Source organism: Crotalus tigris, unplaced genomic scaffold (assembly GCF_016545835.1).
Source record: "Crotalus tigris isolate CLP2741 ecotype Arizona unplaced genomic scaffold, ASM1654583v1 scf7180000020518.712944, whole genome shotgun sequence".
Lineage (NCBI taxonomy): Eukaryota > Metazoa > Chordata > Lepidosauria > Squamata > Viperidae > Crotalus > Crotalus tigris.
The window spans coordinates 138,229-155,968 of record NW_024098057.1 but is presented as its reverse complement, the minus strand read 5'-3'; the positions used below and the strand labels follow the sequence as shown (position 1 = coordinate 155,968).

Genomic DNA, 17,740 nt, shown 5'->3' with positions numbered 1-17,740 from the left:
ATTGATTATAATTTGTTTGTTTTAATGTTTTAAGTTCTGATGGTTTAAATTTGTGTTTTGGAGGGACTATAACTTGTTTAACTAAATGTATTTAGATTTGTTTATGATTTATGCTAGACTTTATATTGTTTAAAGAAAGTAGTGTTTAAAATTGGTCTTGGAAGAAATTTATGTAGAAGGATGGATAATATTATAAGTAAGATTAGAAGATTTCTAGAGTATATTATAATGTGTCTATTATTATTTTCTAGAAATAATTCATTTAATTTAAGGTATTTAGGATTGTTTAGGATTTATAGGTGTTTTAAGTTTTATATGTGTTTTAAGTTTTTTTTCTTTTTTTTCTTTTGAAATATTTTGGATAAGCCTGTAATCAACTCTGGGAGGTTCAGGGGAGGGTTAGGGAGGTTTGGGGTTGGGGGAGGGTATGGGTGGGTGGGCGGGTTTGGGGAGGGGATTTATTTTGTAAAATGTTAAAAATTTTCAATTAAAAAAAAAAATAAATAAAAAATAAAATAAAATAAAAAAAAGACAACTTTCTAGGCAAGCGACTCGGCGCCGAAGTTGGGGGTCGTCTTATATGCCAGGTCGCCTTATACACCGGAAAATACGGTAGCTGAATCACAGAATTAATCACTGTTTATAACTGGACAAATTAGCCAGTATTGGCTGTGAAATTTCATTCTGAAATGGAGCAAAACTTATTAATGCACGTTTTAACATAGGGAAAAGTATTAATATTAGATAGAGTTTCAAAAGGACACACTAGCAGTTTATTTATTAAATTGATATGCTATTCAATTCACTGTTGAAGTGATTCTGGGCAACTTACAAAATTATAAAAAACAACATAAAAAATAAAACTAATAAAGATATGATAGAAACTAAAAAACAAGAGAAAGGGTAGCACAGGGGTAGGATCTTATTTCTACCCTGTTAGCCATCCCTGGCATAGAGCAACTGTTTTAGTTGCAAAACTTTCATTTCCTTTGCATAAATCAAAATTTGAAATTTTGTAAACTAATGAGCACTGAACAGAATAGAATTAAAATCCCTCCTATGCTGATTTATCCTCTAGGTTCCACACTCTCTATGGTATCACTTTACATGTGAGAATTTGTGTAACAAAGTTCTTCTTATATTTTTTTAATTAAGCAAATTAATTAAAATCAATGCGTTACATAAAGTTAGGTTAATTCAATAACTACACCTAACTTGGCTTTTAAAACTAGCTACGGGAACTAACGCCCAGAGGGCTATCCATTTTTTACTGGATAGTAAAACACCCATGGGAGTTAGAAAATGTTCTCTGGTAGTTCATATCAACTTCTAGGGGCAAAGAAGATGCCATTGCTGCTTTGTATTAATTGCTTATTGACCGACCACTCTTTTTCTTTTAAAATGAATATGTATAATATTTTGCTGTTTATAACGAAAAGGCAGGAGAAGCTTCCCTTTATTACTCAGTGCTTTTGGCAACTTTAATATATGGGACTTCAACTCCCAGAATTCCTCTGCCAATATGGGTTACCACAGAGCCATGGTGGCACAGTGGTTAGAATGCAGTTGTTGTTGTTGTTGTTGTTAATTGCGAAGTCGTGTCTGACCCATCGCGACCCCATGGACAATGTTCCTCCAGGTCTTCCTGTCCTCTATCATCTTCTGGAGTCCATTTAAGTTCACACCTACTGCTTCAGTGACTCCATCCAGCCATCTCATTCTCTGTCGTCCCTTTCTTCTATTGCCCTCAATCTTTCCCAGCATTAGGCCCTTCTCCAGTGAGTCCTTCCTTCTCATTAGGTGGCCAAAGTATTTGAGTTTCAACTTCAGGATCTGGCCTTCTAAAGAGCAGCCGGGTTGATCTCTTCTAGGACTGACCAGTTTGAACGCCTTGCAGTCCAAGGGACTCGCAGGAGTCTTCTCCAGCACCATAGTTCAAAGGCCTCCATTCTTTGGCGCTCAGCCTTTCTAGAATGCAGTACTGCAAGCTAATTCTGCTGATTGTTGATTGCCAGCAGTTTGAATCTGACCGGCTTAAGGTTGACTCAGCCTTCCATCCTTCCGAGGTCGGTAAAATGAGGACCCAGATTGTTGGGGGCAATAGGCTGACTCTGTAACCTGCTTGGAGAGGGCTGTAAAGCACCATGCTATGGCTGCCCATGCTAGTAAAAGTTACCAATGTTAAAGCACCTGAAAGCAGGACAAGAAGCAACGGATGGAAATTAATCAAGGAGAGAAGCAACCTAGAATTAAGGAGAAATTTCTTGACAACTAGAACAATTAATCAGTGGAACTACCTGCCTCCAGAAGTTGTGAATGCTCCAACACTGGAAGTTTTTACAAAGAGACTGGACAACCATTTGTCTGAAACAGTATAGGGTTTCCTGCCTGAGCAGTGGGTTGGACTAGAAGACCTCCAAGGTTCCTTCCAACATTGTTGTTGTTGTTGTTGTTATTGTTGTTATTTTATCAATGTTGAGTGGTTTATAGTGTCTTAAGTACCAGTTGGTAATAAAGACTTTTACTATCTTGTTTGTCTTTCACAGGGTGAATTGAAGGAATAGTTTCCCAGTTGAACTACTATGAGGTCAGAAGCCTTGCTGCTATATTTCACACTGCTACACTTTGTTGGGGCCGATTTCCCAGAAGATCCTGAGCCAATCAGTATTTCACATGGCAACTGTAAGTATAAAAGGCAGGAAAATGGCAGGAATATTTTTTTTCTCCATCCCTTCCCAATATCGGATCATAGCTTGTTGACAAGCAAGATTAAGAACTGCAAGCATTAGCCAGGCAAAAATATCCTTTCCTCTGTGCCCTGTCATGGTATCACATTCCCTATCACTATTTTTTGATATAAAACAATTCACAAAACCACTGTGTTCTGGGCCAGTATATGAATGTAGAACAGGGGTTCTCAACCTTGGCAACTTTAAGACTTGTAGACTTCAACTCCCAGAATTCTTCAGCCAGCAAAGCTGGCTGAGGAATTCTGGGAGTTGAAGTCTACAAGTCTTAAAGTTGCCAAGGTTGAGAACCCCTGATGTAGAAGAACTTTTAGTTATCATTTATATCTATAAATCTTGTTCTTCTCCAGACTCATGTGATTCTTAGATAAGATAAGATAACCATTGTCATTTTTTTACTGTGGGCACAACGGCACACATCAAAAATGAAATTTAGTTGCCCACTCTCAAAGTGAAACGCATACATGACACACACCTAAATATACTATATACAACATATGTATAGACCCACACATTACATAACAAATAAATATTAAATACTGTCCATCTTGAATATATAATGGAAGGAGGAAGCTTGAGACTTCACAAGGTTAATGCTATATGGAATGAAACAATGGCTGAATCTGGATGTTCTGCTACATATGCCACGAAACCTCCTCCCAGAAGGTAACAAGGAAAACAGGTCATGAAGAGGATGTGTAGTGTCCCAGATAATCTTACGAACCTTGCTCAAGCAATGCTTATATGCTATGTCCTGGATGGGAGGGAGGGAACTGCCAATGATCTTTTTGGCCATCCTCACCACTCTCTGCACCACCTTCCTGTCTGAAGCAGTGATGCTTCCAAACCAGATTGTGATGCTGTGTGACAAGATGCTCTCGATCGTCCCCCTGTAGAAAGTGGTAAGGATATGAGAAGCACGTTAAACTTTCCGGTCACATCTTTTTCTTGAAAAATACTTCTTTTATAATCAAAATGAGGCGGCCAAAACAAAAGCATTCCATTCCGTGAAACAAGAGAAATTAAGCTTTGCCATTGATCCAAACTAGCACAATTCTGAACATAATGTTAAGAATTGAAAGATTATTCATTTAACTAACTTGCTCTATAGCTGTTTGTTTATTCACACATACATAGCAATAAACATACCACTTCTTTAACTTTGCAATTCTATTGTAAACAGAACTAAAGAAAACAAAATAGTTTCCATTTGAGCCAGAGAGAACATTTGCAATGTTTAGCTTTAAAAAGGTAGATTATAAAAAGCTTAATGTAGAACTTCACTGTCACAAGTGCTACAAATTGAGAGCCTCCTCCTTACAAATTAAGTATGAGAATTCCACCGGAGTGCACTGAAGAGTTTCTAACTATTTCATAGTTCATAATATTTAATGGGGATGTACTGTAGTTAAACAGAATAACAAATGAAAAATCCAAAATGTTTTTTTTAATTTGATAAACATATAGGAGAAGTTATAGTTAGGTAGCAGAGATCTCAGAAGATTCTTTTTCATCATGGCAACGACATGCCTATGAACCTCTTTTTGAAGAAATAATCTTTAATTGATCTTTAAAGACAAAGAAGACCAGGTGTGTCTGGCCTACTGGCAGCATGTGGCCCTGGGCAGTCAGTAATGTGGCCCCACAAGATCATAAACTTTTAACATTGTTATGTGATTTATATAGATTAGCTATATTATATATTTTCTAGGCAGCTCAAGACAATTCCTCTTCAGTCAGTGTGGCCTATGCAGTAGAACTTATACAGTAGACCAACCAAAATAAATGTAAATTGACATTGTCCTGGGCTTTCTCAAGTTTAGAGATTGAAGAATTTCCCATAAGGATGTTTTTGGTGCAAGCCTTAAAAGAAAACGCTGAATTTGATTTGAGAGCACAAACTCATCTCATTTCACATTGACAATCCACATGGAAATCTGAGCTCTTGTGTTTTAAATTAAGGAAATCAACTTTCCAAAGTACCTGCATCCAGATTTCATTCAAACTCTAGGCATAAACATTTCATTGAACTTTAACCAGCATTACACCAAGTCAAATCCTAAACTTTTTCACTGTTATATGAGAAAGAAATGCATCCCAGTAATACTGATTTTAAGTTTCCTGTTGTATTAATTCTGTATTTCAGTGTTAAAGCAGAAGGACAAGAAATAAATCCATTAAATCAGATTTGGGAAATTATTCTTCAGCTACGGATACACACACATACACACATACACACACACACACACGCATATGAGAGAGGGGGGGGTAAAATAGAAGTAACATTATTGGAATGGGGCTTAGATTTTATGAGTGGAGGGAGAATAGGCACATAAGTGTTTTCTGCACACCAGTTTACTTGTCCTCTGCTATGAATAGAGGAAAACTGTGTTTTAGTGGGTGGTCATGATTAGTAAATTTTGACATGATTTCTGGATTTGCAGGTTCTTTTTTCCTTATGTTGAGCAATAAGATACTGAACTGCTCTAGTGTACTTAAGCTTTAAGAAGTATGTGAACATAAGCCTATTGAATTGGACAGAGTACCCATTGCTTCTAAAATTTTACAAGGTTTGCCTCCATTTGAGGGCACTTGAGACATTTTGTAACATAATAAAGTAAAACAGAATTTAATTAACTTCCAATAAAATCCTTACAAGACAGTCTGCAAAGGAAATAAAACTAAATTCACTTCACCAGTACAAAACTGAAATTATTGAAAAGTTCATTGAATGAGTCTGTCTCATCCTTCCCAGAAATATGGTTAGTAAGTTACCCTTGCAAGCAGCCTGTAGACATGTCCATTTCATCTAATCACAAGACTCTGTGGCTTTTTGATTAATTGATAAGATTCCAGGGCAGCATTTTATCCTAACAGAACAACTTTTCTAAGCTAAATCTAACTATTTAGATTGCTGCAAAGATTGACAAGAAAGCTACATATAAGCGTTAAATATTGAAATCCCCAAAGGAAGTTATCTTAACATAGGCACTCTAGATATGTTGAACTACAAATATCACCACTACTACGAACTATAGGTACTTGTCAAGGATAATGGAAGATGTATGTAGCATTTATGAAGAGCATCATGTTCTGAAGCACAGTGGCCTATAGGTGAAGATGCTTACCTCCCACTTGGAAAGCTGAAAGTTTAATTTTAGGCAGCAAACAGATGTTTCTCAATCAGGAAGCAAACAGAAAATATCTGCTGCAAACTCCACATAGGTATCAGGAAGGGCATCTGGCCAGTAAACACCCAGCTCCATTCAGTTGCCCCAAGTCCACCCCAAATAAAGGGATTAAAGGGTCATAAAAAATCATATTCTGAAGGGAAAAAAACAATGATAATTGATCATGACGATGAATATGACAGCCACTTTTCTTACAGTCAGAAGATTGTGATCAATTAGATTGTTGTGTGCAATTTAACTATAATCAGAACCATGTTAATTATACAACTAGGAGTCTGTCTCTCACTGTATTTAGTTTTTTATTGCTTTTCTTTCAATCTTCTGTGCTTTTTGTAGATACAAAACAGTATCCAGTGTTCGTGGGTCACAAACCGGGACACAACACTCCACAAAGGCACAGACTTGACATCCAGTTGCTCATGATAATGGACAGAACCCTCTACATTGCTGCTAGGTCAGTATTGTTCAATGTTTTAGCATATATACAAGTAGAATTGTGGGGATTGGTTTCATTAATGTTTTCTTTGGGTGACAAAATTTGAATCAGTTTTTTTGTTTATTTCCTCCTCAAGCTGCTCACATGCTCTCAAGTGGTATAGTTTGCCTGTGTTCAGTTTCCCCAAATTGCTGGCCTAAGCTTTCTTCAACTGGTCAATAAGCGATTACAAAAATGGCAGATCAGTTAGTGTCTCACTCTTGGTTTTCCTCTCCTTTATTGCATTTGTTTTTCACAGGGAAAGCAGGATGACAGTCAGTTTCTTTATGAAGCAAGAAGATGCAAGTTCTGGCCATTGGAATGCTATTTGCTTCCTAAAAAACACTGCAAAAATGGCTTGGCTCAGTTTCCATAGCTGCTCCCAAGCCCCATGATTTATGACAATCTGCCCTAACCTGACATTTTCCAGATGGCTTAGATTACATCTTCCATCACCTTCAGCTAGGGATGGGATGGGAATTGCAGTTCAGCACATCTGGAGAACTTCAGGTGGGCTGACCAAAGTAGAAACAACTTATTATTTCTAGTACTGATTGGTAGAATCAAGATAACTAGTGAATGCTTCCTGGACTATATTGGAAGAATTTTTTTTTTTTTTTGAGAGTGGGGCCAGGTTTTTTAAGTAGCTACAACAGTGGTGTCAAGCTGCCGGCCCACGGCCCGGTTTCATCATACCGGAGCCACGCCCTCCCCATTGCCGGCAATGGCCATACGTTGCGTGACGTCATGTGACGTCGCAAGTTTGAGCTACAATAAGGCCATTGAAGGATTAATACATCATTTTCATTCCTTTGAATGGAAGGTTGGATTACAGTTATTTGGTAGATTGCTTCTATAGCATAGTCCAGGGGGCTTCAAACTTGGCCCTTTTATGACTTGTGGACTTCAACTTTCAGAATTCCTCAGGCAGCCACACTGGCTGAGGAATTCTGGGAGTTAAAGTCCACAAGTCATAAAAGGGCCAAGTTTGAGGACCCCTGGCATAGTCTTTCATGGGCTATGAAAAGGGGGCTGCAGGTTGCCCATCTCTATTTTAATCTGTATCTGAAGTGAACAGATTGGACTCTGGCTAGAAATCTTTTTAAAAATAGCAATAATTTTATAATAACAGAAGCAGAAAACCTTTGGCCTTCCAGATGTTTTTAATGAAAGTTTTTACAGTTCCTTCACATTAGTGTTGCTGGCTGAGATTGGTGGAAATTGAGGTTTAAAAAATTTGCAAACTACCAGGTTGCCTAATCCTGCATAAAAAGAATGTTCCCTCAGAACTGAAAAATAGGAACAATCAGCAGTTGTTCTATAGACTGAAAAATCAAGCTCTCTCCCACCAACTCACCCATTTGGTATGCTAGTCAGAATGTAAATGTATATGCCTTCACTTGTATTGCCTTAGTAAAATTCCTGATCAGAAGGCGCTAGCTGATAGTTTCAGCTCTTACCAACCCAATTTACATATTTATCTAGTATGTAAGAAGTTAAAAAGAGCCCCACTGGACCAATCTAGGCTAGTATTCTGTAGTGGACAATGGCCACTTATAGGAATTCAGGAAGCTTAGCAACTTAAGCAAGAAACAAGGCCCTCTGTTACTGTTGCTCCCTTGCAGCTGGTATGTACCATGTGATGGAGCAGTAAAATAGGCATAGTAGTTACTCATTCATCTGGAATATTGGCATCATTCTCCTATATTTATAAAAGCAACTAACTCCATGTTTTGGGAAATAAGCAACAATGTTGTATATTCCACAAAGTTATAAAATTAAATTGTAACAATGGTAGAAGTTTAACCATTTTTTTAAAAAAAAATTATAGCAAAGAGAGAGCCAGACAGAAAAGAATGGGAAATATGTTTATTTTCATATTTGGCACATTGGAAGTTTTTTAAGAAGAGACTGGACAGCCATTTGTCTGAAATGGTATAGGGTTTCCTGCCTAAGCAGGGGGTTGGACTAGATGACCTCCAAGGTCCCTTCCAACTTTACTACTACTACTATTACTACTACTACTACTACTACTACTATTATATTTGAAGTTTATCTATATTACGTTATGCAAATTATGAAAAAACTTTTTTTGTTTTATCTTCAAAATCTCATATACTGTATGGGGCTGCATCTTGGCCAGTCTCTAGCTAATAACGTTCAGGGATTTTAATAAAAAAAAAAAACCCAAGTCACAAGGAGTAAATCTTTTTCATTAATATGAAATAAAATATGGGCTGTGGAAAGGATGGATGTTTCCTAAAGCCAGTGGCCTATCTAGCACATTTGACATCCAGAGCAGATTTTTTTTTTTTTTAATATCCCCACCCCTTCAGTGCTAATAGCCAGTTTGGTATAGTAGTTAAAGCCTCAGATCAGAAACAGGAAGTTCACAGTTCTTGTTCCACTTTAGTCACACAGCTATTTGGATGATCTCGGATCATTAATTTCTCTTAATCCTAGGAAGAAGGATTTGGCAAACTATTTCTGAAAAATACTGCCAAGCACATTGCAGAGGGTGGCTGCCAGGATTCAAAACTACCTTGAAGGCACATTTTTTCTCCTTCACTGCTGTGTCACCACTGACTACCAAATAACAGATGGTGCACAGGCACCATCCTGTGAGTCCCACCATTGGCCTCTTCAAACATTCAGCATCAGCAGCCCCTTTGGGTCTGCATCTGAGGCAGATATCACTACTACCACTTGATATGCCACTGCCTAAAGCACTACTAGAATTGTTTCAATGGAAACTAACTTAGCAGATCATTATTAACCCTCTACTTCAGGGATGTCAAACTGCCAGCCCGCAGGGCAGATGCTCATCCAGAAGCTGCACCCACCCCATTGTCGGCAATGGCAAAACCGTCCTGATATGTTGCGCAATGTCACGTGACGTCGCGAGTTTGACATGTCTGCTCTACTTTGACATCTCATGTTTCCTGAATTGAGTCAAAATGTGTTATATACTGTGCTAAACAAAATCCTCAAGAGCTTCTATATAAGGACCTTTGTATGTGACTATATGAAGACAAGCAGTCATCACTTAACATTAGCTGTAAGTGTGTACAGACTTTTTATCCATGGGAAACTAATATGCAGTAGACATCTCACCATACATTTCGTTACTCACTTAGGGTGATTTGAGCTTGCATGCAAATTGTTTGTCTCTAGTGATGCCTTCCTGTGACCTGTTATTATGGATAAGTAGGGAAATTATTTCAAAAGGATTTCTAGTAGCAACTTCTTCTAAAGCTGAATTTGAGCATGTGCTAATTTGTATTCTATTGTAGAAGAATTAACATGGTTTTCCATTTAAAAATTAGTTAGGCTTAGGCCAATTCAAAATAGTTACATGAAATGGCAATTGAAAATGGAATTAGTAAAAAAAAATTATTCCAGAACAATATTATTCAAAACCAGAAGTATTAGAATAAATAAACTGCTAAAAGGTTGTCTCAATAACTTGAACATGTAAAGATGTTAGTTAGTGGTTTGAAAGTTATCCTAAGTTCTTGCCACCTGCTGGACTTGGGCATCCTTCAGTAGAATAAATTTCTTTTAAAGAAACCTAAAGAGTATTTTCAGCGATGATAAACTAATCATGCATCAAGTATTTAATTACGCTGAAATTGCAAACATCATATTAACTGAAAAATCTTTATTAGGGCATGTCTAAATTGTGTTTAGGCTAAATGTATTTTTATAGAATTGGAAAGGTCCTTTTAGGTCAAAACTCCAACAGCTGCTCAGAGGACATTCTTGACAGATGGCTGTCTAACCCTTGCTTTTATGGTTAATTTTTTTTTCTGGCATCACGTTTGAATTCTGCCTTATTGTGATTCCATGTCTTGCACACTAAAATGACAGAGAACAAATTTTGGCCTTTTGTCTTACAGGAAAGGCAACTTTGACCTAAGTAATCATTTCCTAAATCTCATTTTCTATTTAAAAAAAAAAAAAAGGTCAACTATTGATGTCTGGAGGGCCCTGTTCTTGCTTTTCTTTGCTATTACTACTGTTTCTGTTCTCTTTCTGAGTATAAGAACACTACTAGCTTTGGAGGACCCTTCTTCTGCACATCGTCTCTTCTATTCCTCTAAGCCAGGTGTGTCAAAGTGCCGGCCCGTGGGCCAGATGCATCATGCCAAAACCACTCCCATCCCATTGCTGGCAATAGAAAAAAAAAGTCACGATACATCATGACATGTCACATGACGTTGTTAGTTTGACACCCCTGCTCTAAGCACTTCTGAGGCTTGGGTCACTACAAAATTATCAAAATTATCACCTGGACAGATGTCAGAGTGAAGGTTTTGGAATGCTCGACATTCATCAGTAGAGTAACAACATTTTTCTGCACTGAAATTACACAAAAACATTTCCATTCGAAAAATGATTCTTTTTAAAAATGAATAAGGATAAAATGGAGCAAAAGTCACTTTCATCTTTAAGTAATAAACTTAAAAAGCGAATCAACTTTTGATAACTATTATGAATGAAAATTTATAGTTGCTTCTGCTTTAGCAATTTGGTGTAACTGTCACAGTAACAAATAGGAATTCCAATGAAAGGAATTTAACAAGCAACTTAGTATATTGCATTTCTTTACCCAAAATAAACAATCTATTTTAATATTACATAGTTATAGCATGAGAAGTTACCTCTATTCCAGGTTTATAGGGCTATTTGGCTACTTGTTAGGTAGATTTCCATCATTTTGCCATTATTTAAAGGATAGGGAATAGCCACATTTCTTCTTTTTCATCCTTAATTGTCTGTTCCACTTTTTCGTTTTAGCAGAAATTGTATTAGGTGCTGTGCTTGGTGGTGTCAGAATTTCAGCTAATGCACAAGACCTAAGGGAAAGCCAAATTCTATGCTCCAGATTATTTGAATGTTCTGAAAATCTAATTTGTTCTCTGATAGCAAAAGGAGGTATTTTAAAATAAGAATTCGTAGAGTAATAAATGTCTACCCATTTACCCATTTGTTGGACCAGTAATTCAGATGCTTTCCTCTACTGTACTATTTCTATTTCAAGAAGTTCAGTCTCTTCTTGCTTGAAAGAATTAATGTATCTACATGAAAATGCAGGTTTTGTGCCTCCATGTGTATTTGAATTTTGTGTAGAACACAGCTGCCTGTGCGCTTCATAGGTATATTTTTTATAAAACCTAATGACAAACACATCAAGCCCTGATTATAATGTGTTAAATTAAGAATTTGAACATTCCCTGCTAGACCAAGGAAGAAATAATCTAACATAGTAGGTTTTGTTTGTTTGCATTCAGTTACAAACCCTGAGGCTGCTTAACAGCTTATTGGACTTGCAGAATGGAAGGATAATCTATTGAGGATAAATATCATGTTAAATATTAATTTTTACCCTGTGCAGATGCAGAAAGTTATGTAATCATTGTTAATTAGCACCCTACTCCAACTTAAGGGAAGGGCACAAAGGATCAGCCCGTTTCATGAATGAATTTAGAATAAATGACAAAATCTTCAGCAGTATGCGGGAGCAGACAGATGATAATCAAGACTACATAATATGGAAAGTGTTTCTTGGACAAAATGTTTGAAAGTCTTTGTTTCGCCCAGTAATAGGTCAGGAATGGGAACCCATTGCTGAGCTATTGATACTGATAAGCATTGATATAATTTGCAATTCAACAGCATCAGAATAGTATCTGATTCGCCATCAAAATGTAAAGTGGTTTGTGTGACTCAGTTATTATCCATAAAAACTCTGATTATATTATACTGATTATAACTGTTCCCAGAATCTTACATAAACTTTCCTCTTTCGTTTTTTAATTGGACAGAAACTGATAAGAACCAAGCATCCACAAAGTTCCAGTTTTCCCTGTTTAGTCCTTTGGTAATTTATGCATAATTTGTTTTCAACAGACATAAACTTCAATTATTTCCTTCCTTGTTCATTATTTTTGAAGGCAAGACATTCTTTCTCAGCTTTGGGGTTTGCATATACAATAAAACCCTAGCTGTGTCCCGTATACATTTACCCCCTACAGTGCTTTATATACTAGGATGCTGGATTGTGTTGCAATCTGGCTTAAAGCGAGCATTGTTAATTCTGTAAGTACAGTATAACATTTGGAGAAACTCCAACTAGCTTAAAGAAATTCCAATAAATGTGTCTTTCTCCAAGCTAGTAACACAAACTAATAGTTCCCACATGAAATTTCCTAAAGCAGGGTTCCCCAACCCCCAGTCTGTGGACCAGCACTGGGCTGCAGCATGCCAGAAACCGAGCCATGCAAACAAGCAAAGCCCCATCCGCAGGATGCAGTACATGAAACCACACCCCCTCTGGAAAAACCTCTCTCCACAGAACCGGTCCCTGGTGTTCAAAAGGGTTGGGGACCTCTGCTCTAAGTAGCAGTGAATCCTTGGAGCACTTATGTCATTAAGTATAAACTGCATAGATCCCTGGGTGGTTAGCTTTACTAAAGTATTGTGATCTGAACTCTCAAGGGTCAGGCAGAAATCTTGTTATATACTTTAGGACTCTATTGCTAAAAAAAATGTCATAAGAAAGTTAGATCATCTTGCTGATATGAGGCAAGTGTTGAAGAGAATAGTACATGAAAGACAAGCAGAATTTGAATAATTAAATAATGCTTCCTATAATAGCTACATGAGAAGATTGATTTTTTTCTTTCTTCTTGCCATCTTCACAAATACACTTAATTTTTTAGGTGTTCATTTTGCCATTTTCTGTTCCACTACATCTTTTGGTAATTTTCATATCTTCCAGGTGCACACCAGAATCATAACTTGCATTTAATGCCCATAGCTGTGGCCATGGGTCAGAAAGAGGCAGCATTATTTATATTTTATTCCCCTGTACAAGTGTGCCATAATGACATCTGTGGCACTGTTAACTGGGAAAAACAGAAGTGCTATAATTGGTTTATTTGTGTAAAAAAATGAATTAGCAAGATCGGGATGACAGAGACAATCAGCATAAAACATAACAGCACAGATTTATATCTTCAGTTTAGCAGACCCTTTTGGTACTTGGCAGTTCTTATATGGAAACAACTGTGGATCAAGTAACATGTATGGAAACATTTTTTTTAACTTATGTGGAAATCAGAGCCCACATAGGTCCATCATTCTGGCGTTTCCTTTTTCTGACAATTGACTGGCAAATTTGTCATAAGTCATTATAGTAGGGGTTCCCAACTTGGGGTACTCGTACCCCCTGGGGGTGTGAGACGATATTCCAGGTAGTGTGAAAACTTGGATTTTCAAAATTATAGTGTACATGCAAAATTTGTTGCCGTTATTTTGAACTTTTGTGCGAGAATATATCAGAAGCGTTGTAGGGATGCAGGGTGTAGAAAAGGTTGGGAGCCACTGCATTATAGGGTTCCTCAGTTAGAAGGGAGTGAAATACAAAGCTGTGCTGACTCTTAACGTTTTCTTTTTTTTTCTGGCAGTCACTATATACAAAACATATAACTGAGGGTAAATGGAACATTTTTTAGATATTCCCAAGGATAAATAATCACTTATTAATTTGCCATTGAAATGCATATTTTTGTTTTTAACTTACTGGTTTATTTTGCCAGAGCTTTACAATGAAAATCTGCAGAAAGAGGACAAAACAAAAGAGTAGCTCTGTATTAACTTTGGATCAAAGTTCTTCCAGTGGAGTCAAGGAAATAATAAGCATTAAACCCGTCATAAAAGTAAATGGCAGTTTTTACAGAAGATTAAAGAATATAAAAATAAATAGAGCCACACCTTTCTTGGTATGGCATCTTAGAAAGAAAGCTGCTTTCAAAGGGGAGGAAATTCAGGAAAAACTTATGAAAACCTGATTTTGTTAATAAACAAACGCCTTTTCTCCCTGTGGGAAAATGTTGTTTGTATTTTGGCTTGCTGGAAATGTTTTGAATTAGCTTTAGTTAGAAACTAACCTTGCTTCTTCCATATAGATTTGAAAAAGCTAGTATGAATAGAAGATATTTCATTATATATACTGGACTATTTTAAAATAGCAGATACCAATTTCAATAGCAGACCTATTGTGCATAAGAAGTAGGGGGAGAATTAATGTTATTTGAAAGACCACTCTTTACAGATTTATTCTTTTTTAATCAATCTCATCCTCCTATTTGCTCCAAATTCATAGTCAATCATTTACGATTTGATTATACTGATTCTGTCTCCTATCTTATAAAATGATATTTCCCTTGTTTTTCACATTGTTTAAGAGGGTGTAGAACAGAGATCCCCAACCCCCAGTCCATGGACCAGCACCAGGCCGTGGCATGCCAGAAACTGGTCTGCACAAACAAGCAAAGCCCCATCCACGGGATACAGGCAGTACATGAAACCATGCACCCTCTAGTTGGCAGAAAAATCTCTCTCGGTCTCTGGTTGGGGACCTCTGGTGTAGAAGAATATCATATCTGTGTTCCTTGACCTTAATTTGTCTCTAAGGAGAAAGTGGCAACTAAGTTTATTAATTTATTAATTCTGAACTCTCAAAGAAAGAAAAAAGGGGAACACAAACATCTTACATTAAAATAAGTCTTACCTTCATAACTTAACTGTTTTCTAACTTAACTATTTATTTAACAAAACAAAAACCAAACAAAGATGTTGTGTGCTTTTCTCCCTGTTTATATTATAAATCAAGCCACACTTCTGTTGAACGTGGAGAAATAATGTTTAAAAACAACACCACATTAGCATTGCATATACTGTTGAGCACTTCAGGCTCATTGAATGCCACCCAAAAGACGTGAGAATAGACCTTTAAGCATTTGAAGAAAAATAAACATCTGTGTGACCCGTGTGATTTATTGGGACAGGCAAATGATACAAAGTTCAAAGTTCTACTTGTACCAAAATGTTTTACTGTATATTTCTGCTTGTGAAAAAGGAAAGGATGCCCTTCAACACACATCGTTTTATAGTGTTATGTGTCTTCTGTTTCTCCCATATGTTTTTCCAGTATTGTTCAGTTTCTGCTGTTGGTGACTGTGCTATTACTCTGTTGTTGCCCTACAATTGGAAGTACCCTTTGTGAACAGGGCATTATCTTCTTGGCCTGTGCTTCTCTAGTGCATCTCCTTAGCCTTGTAGCCAGGACTGTGAGCCTTTGTTTAGAAGTCTACAGGGCTTCAGATGGAGTTAGGCCCCTTTTTTTTTCGGTAGCCAGTTCTTTTTCTTAATCCCAACACCCTTCTGTAGTTCCACAACTTAACTAACCTCTCTCCAAGTTGTCTCGATCTTGACCTCCAACTTCATTATCTGGAATGGGGGGGGGACTGGTATGTACTGCTGTTCTTTTTATCATATAGCTAAGCATCTCTAGGATTATGGGAGCTATAGCATATACAAACTGAATGGCTGTATTATGGTGGTAGAAAGGATTGTTGTGAAGGCTCTATTGCTATCTTTTAGCATTCTGTCTGATGGTACTTCTCCAGTGAGCTTTGGTAATGGGTTCCAAGGGTCAACTGCAGATTGTTTGTCCATGATCTTATTTATTTTATTACTTTTAAGTTTAGCTGACATGCCCGGAATTTCATGTTGTTCTCCCATCCAAAGTCTAACCAGTCCTAAACTTGCTTACCTTTTAGGCTTGGACAAGATTACTTGCATCTGCCACCTACTAAAATCTTACTAGACTATAATGCAAAATAATGAGAAATTAAGTTAAAGATCAAAATGTCCATGAATATATGTTCAGTCCAGGTATGTGTTTTTGTATTAGGAGCCACAATTCTTAATAGAAATATCTGTCACAGATTTTTTTAACAATGATAAGATTGTTAAAGGATTATAGGAGTCAAATATTTTCCAAATTGTGCAAACCTTACAGTTATCTTACAATATATCCCAATCTGCAATCTTTCAGGTTGACTTGTTCTGTAATTGCAAATATATATAAAACATTATCTATACCAAAATGATTATAGGGAACCTCTTTCTTCTCAGTTAATTCCTTTTTATACCTTTTGTTCATTCATAGCACATATTGAAAGAATTGTTCATGTTGAATTTGTATTGATTGTTTATCTTCTGTTACACAAAGAAAGCATAAGATATGTTGCCTAGTATTCTTTGATATTATCCTTAGTTCCTGGCTAAGGGACAATGATTTATTTGAACACAAACCACTCTTCCTGTGAAATATGAACCATCTGAGTTTATCTTGGCATTCTTTTTTCCCCTTTGTTTACAGGGACCATATTTATACTGTTGATATGGATTCATCACATACAGAAGAGATTTATTTTAGCAAAGTAAGTAGTTTCTGCTATTCACAAATCAAGAACAATAAAAATAAAAAGTAGAAAATAAATAAGAAAAAATACTCTTGCTCCTCAGGTTTTCCAGACCTGTTTTAAAATTATCATTGTAAAAGTTTCAAAGTTATCATATAAGCGAAGTGCATACATTTGCCATTTTCGTTATGTACTTTGAGTAAGTAACTTAGCTGAAATTATAAGCACGATTTTTGCATTACAATAGAGGTACATTCCAACATTTTTACTTGTCATGTAGTTTTGACTGACTTCTGTGATATTATAATAAATATTAGTTACTCAACAAACTCTATTTAAATAGTTTAATGGTCACATTTTTCTAAGGAATTAAATAGATATATAGACATATAGATAATAAACACAATAATTTTATGATTTTTATAATTTTTCCTCAAGACTACAGATACTCAAGAGTATAGATAAAACTTAGAAGGCTGCCACAATATTTTGTTCTGTTAGTACTGCATTAAATATTCCAAAATTAATAGGATATGTATATGTGTCATAGTTAAGGAAGGGCTGAAAAATTCCATTCATTTCAGCACTTGAACACTTCTAGTATCCTAGATATCATCTAGTACATCATACTCAAGACAGATGATACAGCTAAAGTATAAGATAACACAGCTGAGGGGAAAGAACAATGATGCAGTATCATTACAAGAGCCAAGGTGGCACAGCAGTTAGAGTGCAGTACTGCAGGCCACTTTAGCTGACTGTGTCCAGCAGGTCAGCGGTTCAAATCTCACCGGCTCAAGGTTGATTCAGCCTTCCATCCTTCCGAGGTAGGTAAAATGAGGACCCAGATTGTTGGGGGCAATGTAAATATATATATACATTGCTTACTGGTGTACACTGCTTAGAGAGTGCTTGCACTTAAAGCGGTATATAAGTCTCATAAATAAATAAATAAATTGAAAAGTATTTAACTGCAAAAATGCTTAATCACCGAATTATAGATATGGGTGGAAATACTGTCCAGAATCCTAATATAACTGTTAGCTTTAA

The 17,740-nt window shown here is 36.5% G+C and overlaps 1 protein-coding gene across 8 annotated transcripts in view; it reads left to right on the top strand.

The window, feature by feature from the left end:
- Positions 1–17,740, top strand: part of SEMA6A (semaphorin 6A) — a 173,904-nt gene that overhangs the window by 97,932 nt on the left and 58,232 nt on the right. For all 8 annotated transcript variants that reach the window (XM_039366997.1, XM_039366999.1, XM_039366996.1 and 5 more), the window contains exons 2-4: positions 2,547–2,682; positions 6,275–6,392; positions 16,648–16,708. In XM_039366997.1, the coding sequence (XP_039222931.1) occupies positions 2,583–2,682; positions 6,275–6,392; positions 16,648–16,708 (279 nt within the window). In that variant the 5' untranslated portion in view covers positions 2,547–2,582. The remainder of the gene's footprint in view (positions 1–2,546; positions 2,683–6,274; positions 6,393–16,647; positions 16,709–17,740) is intronic.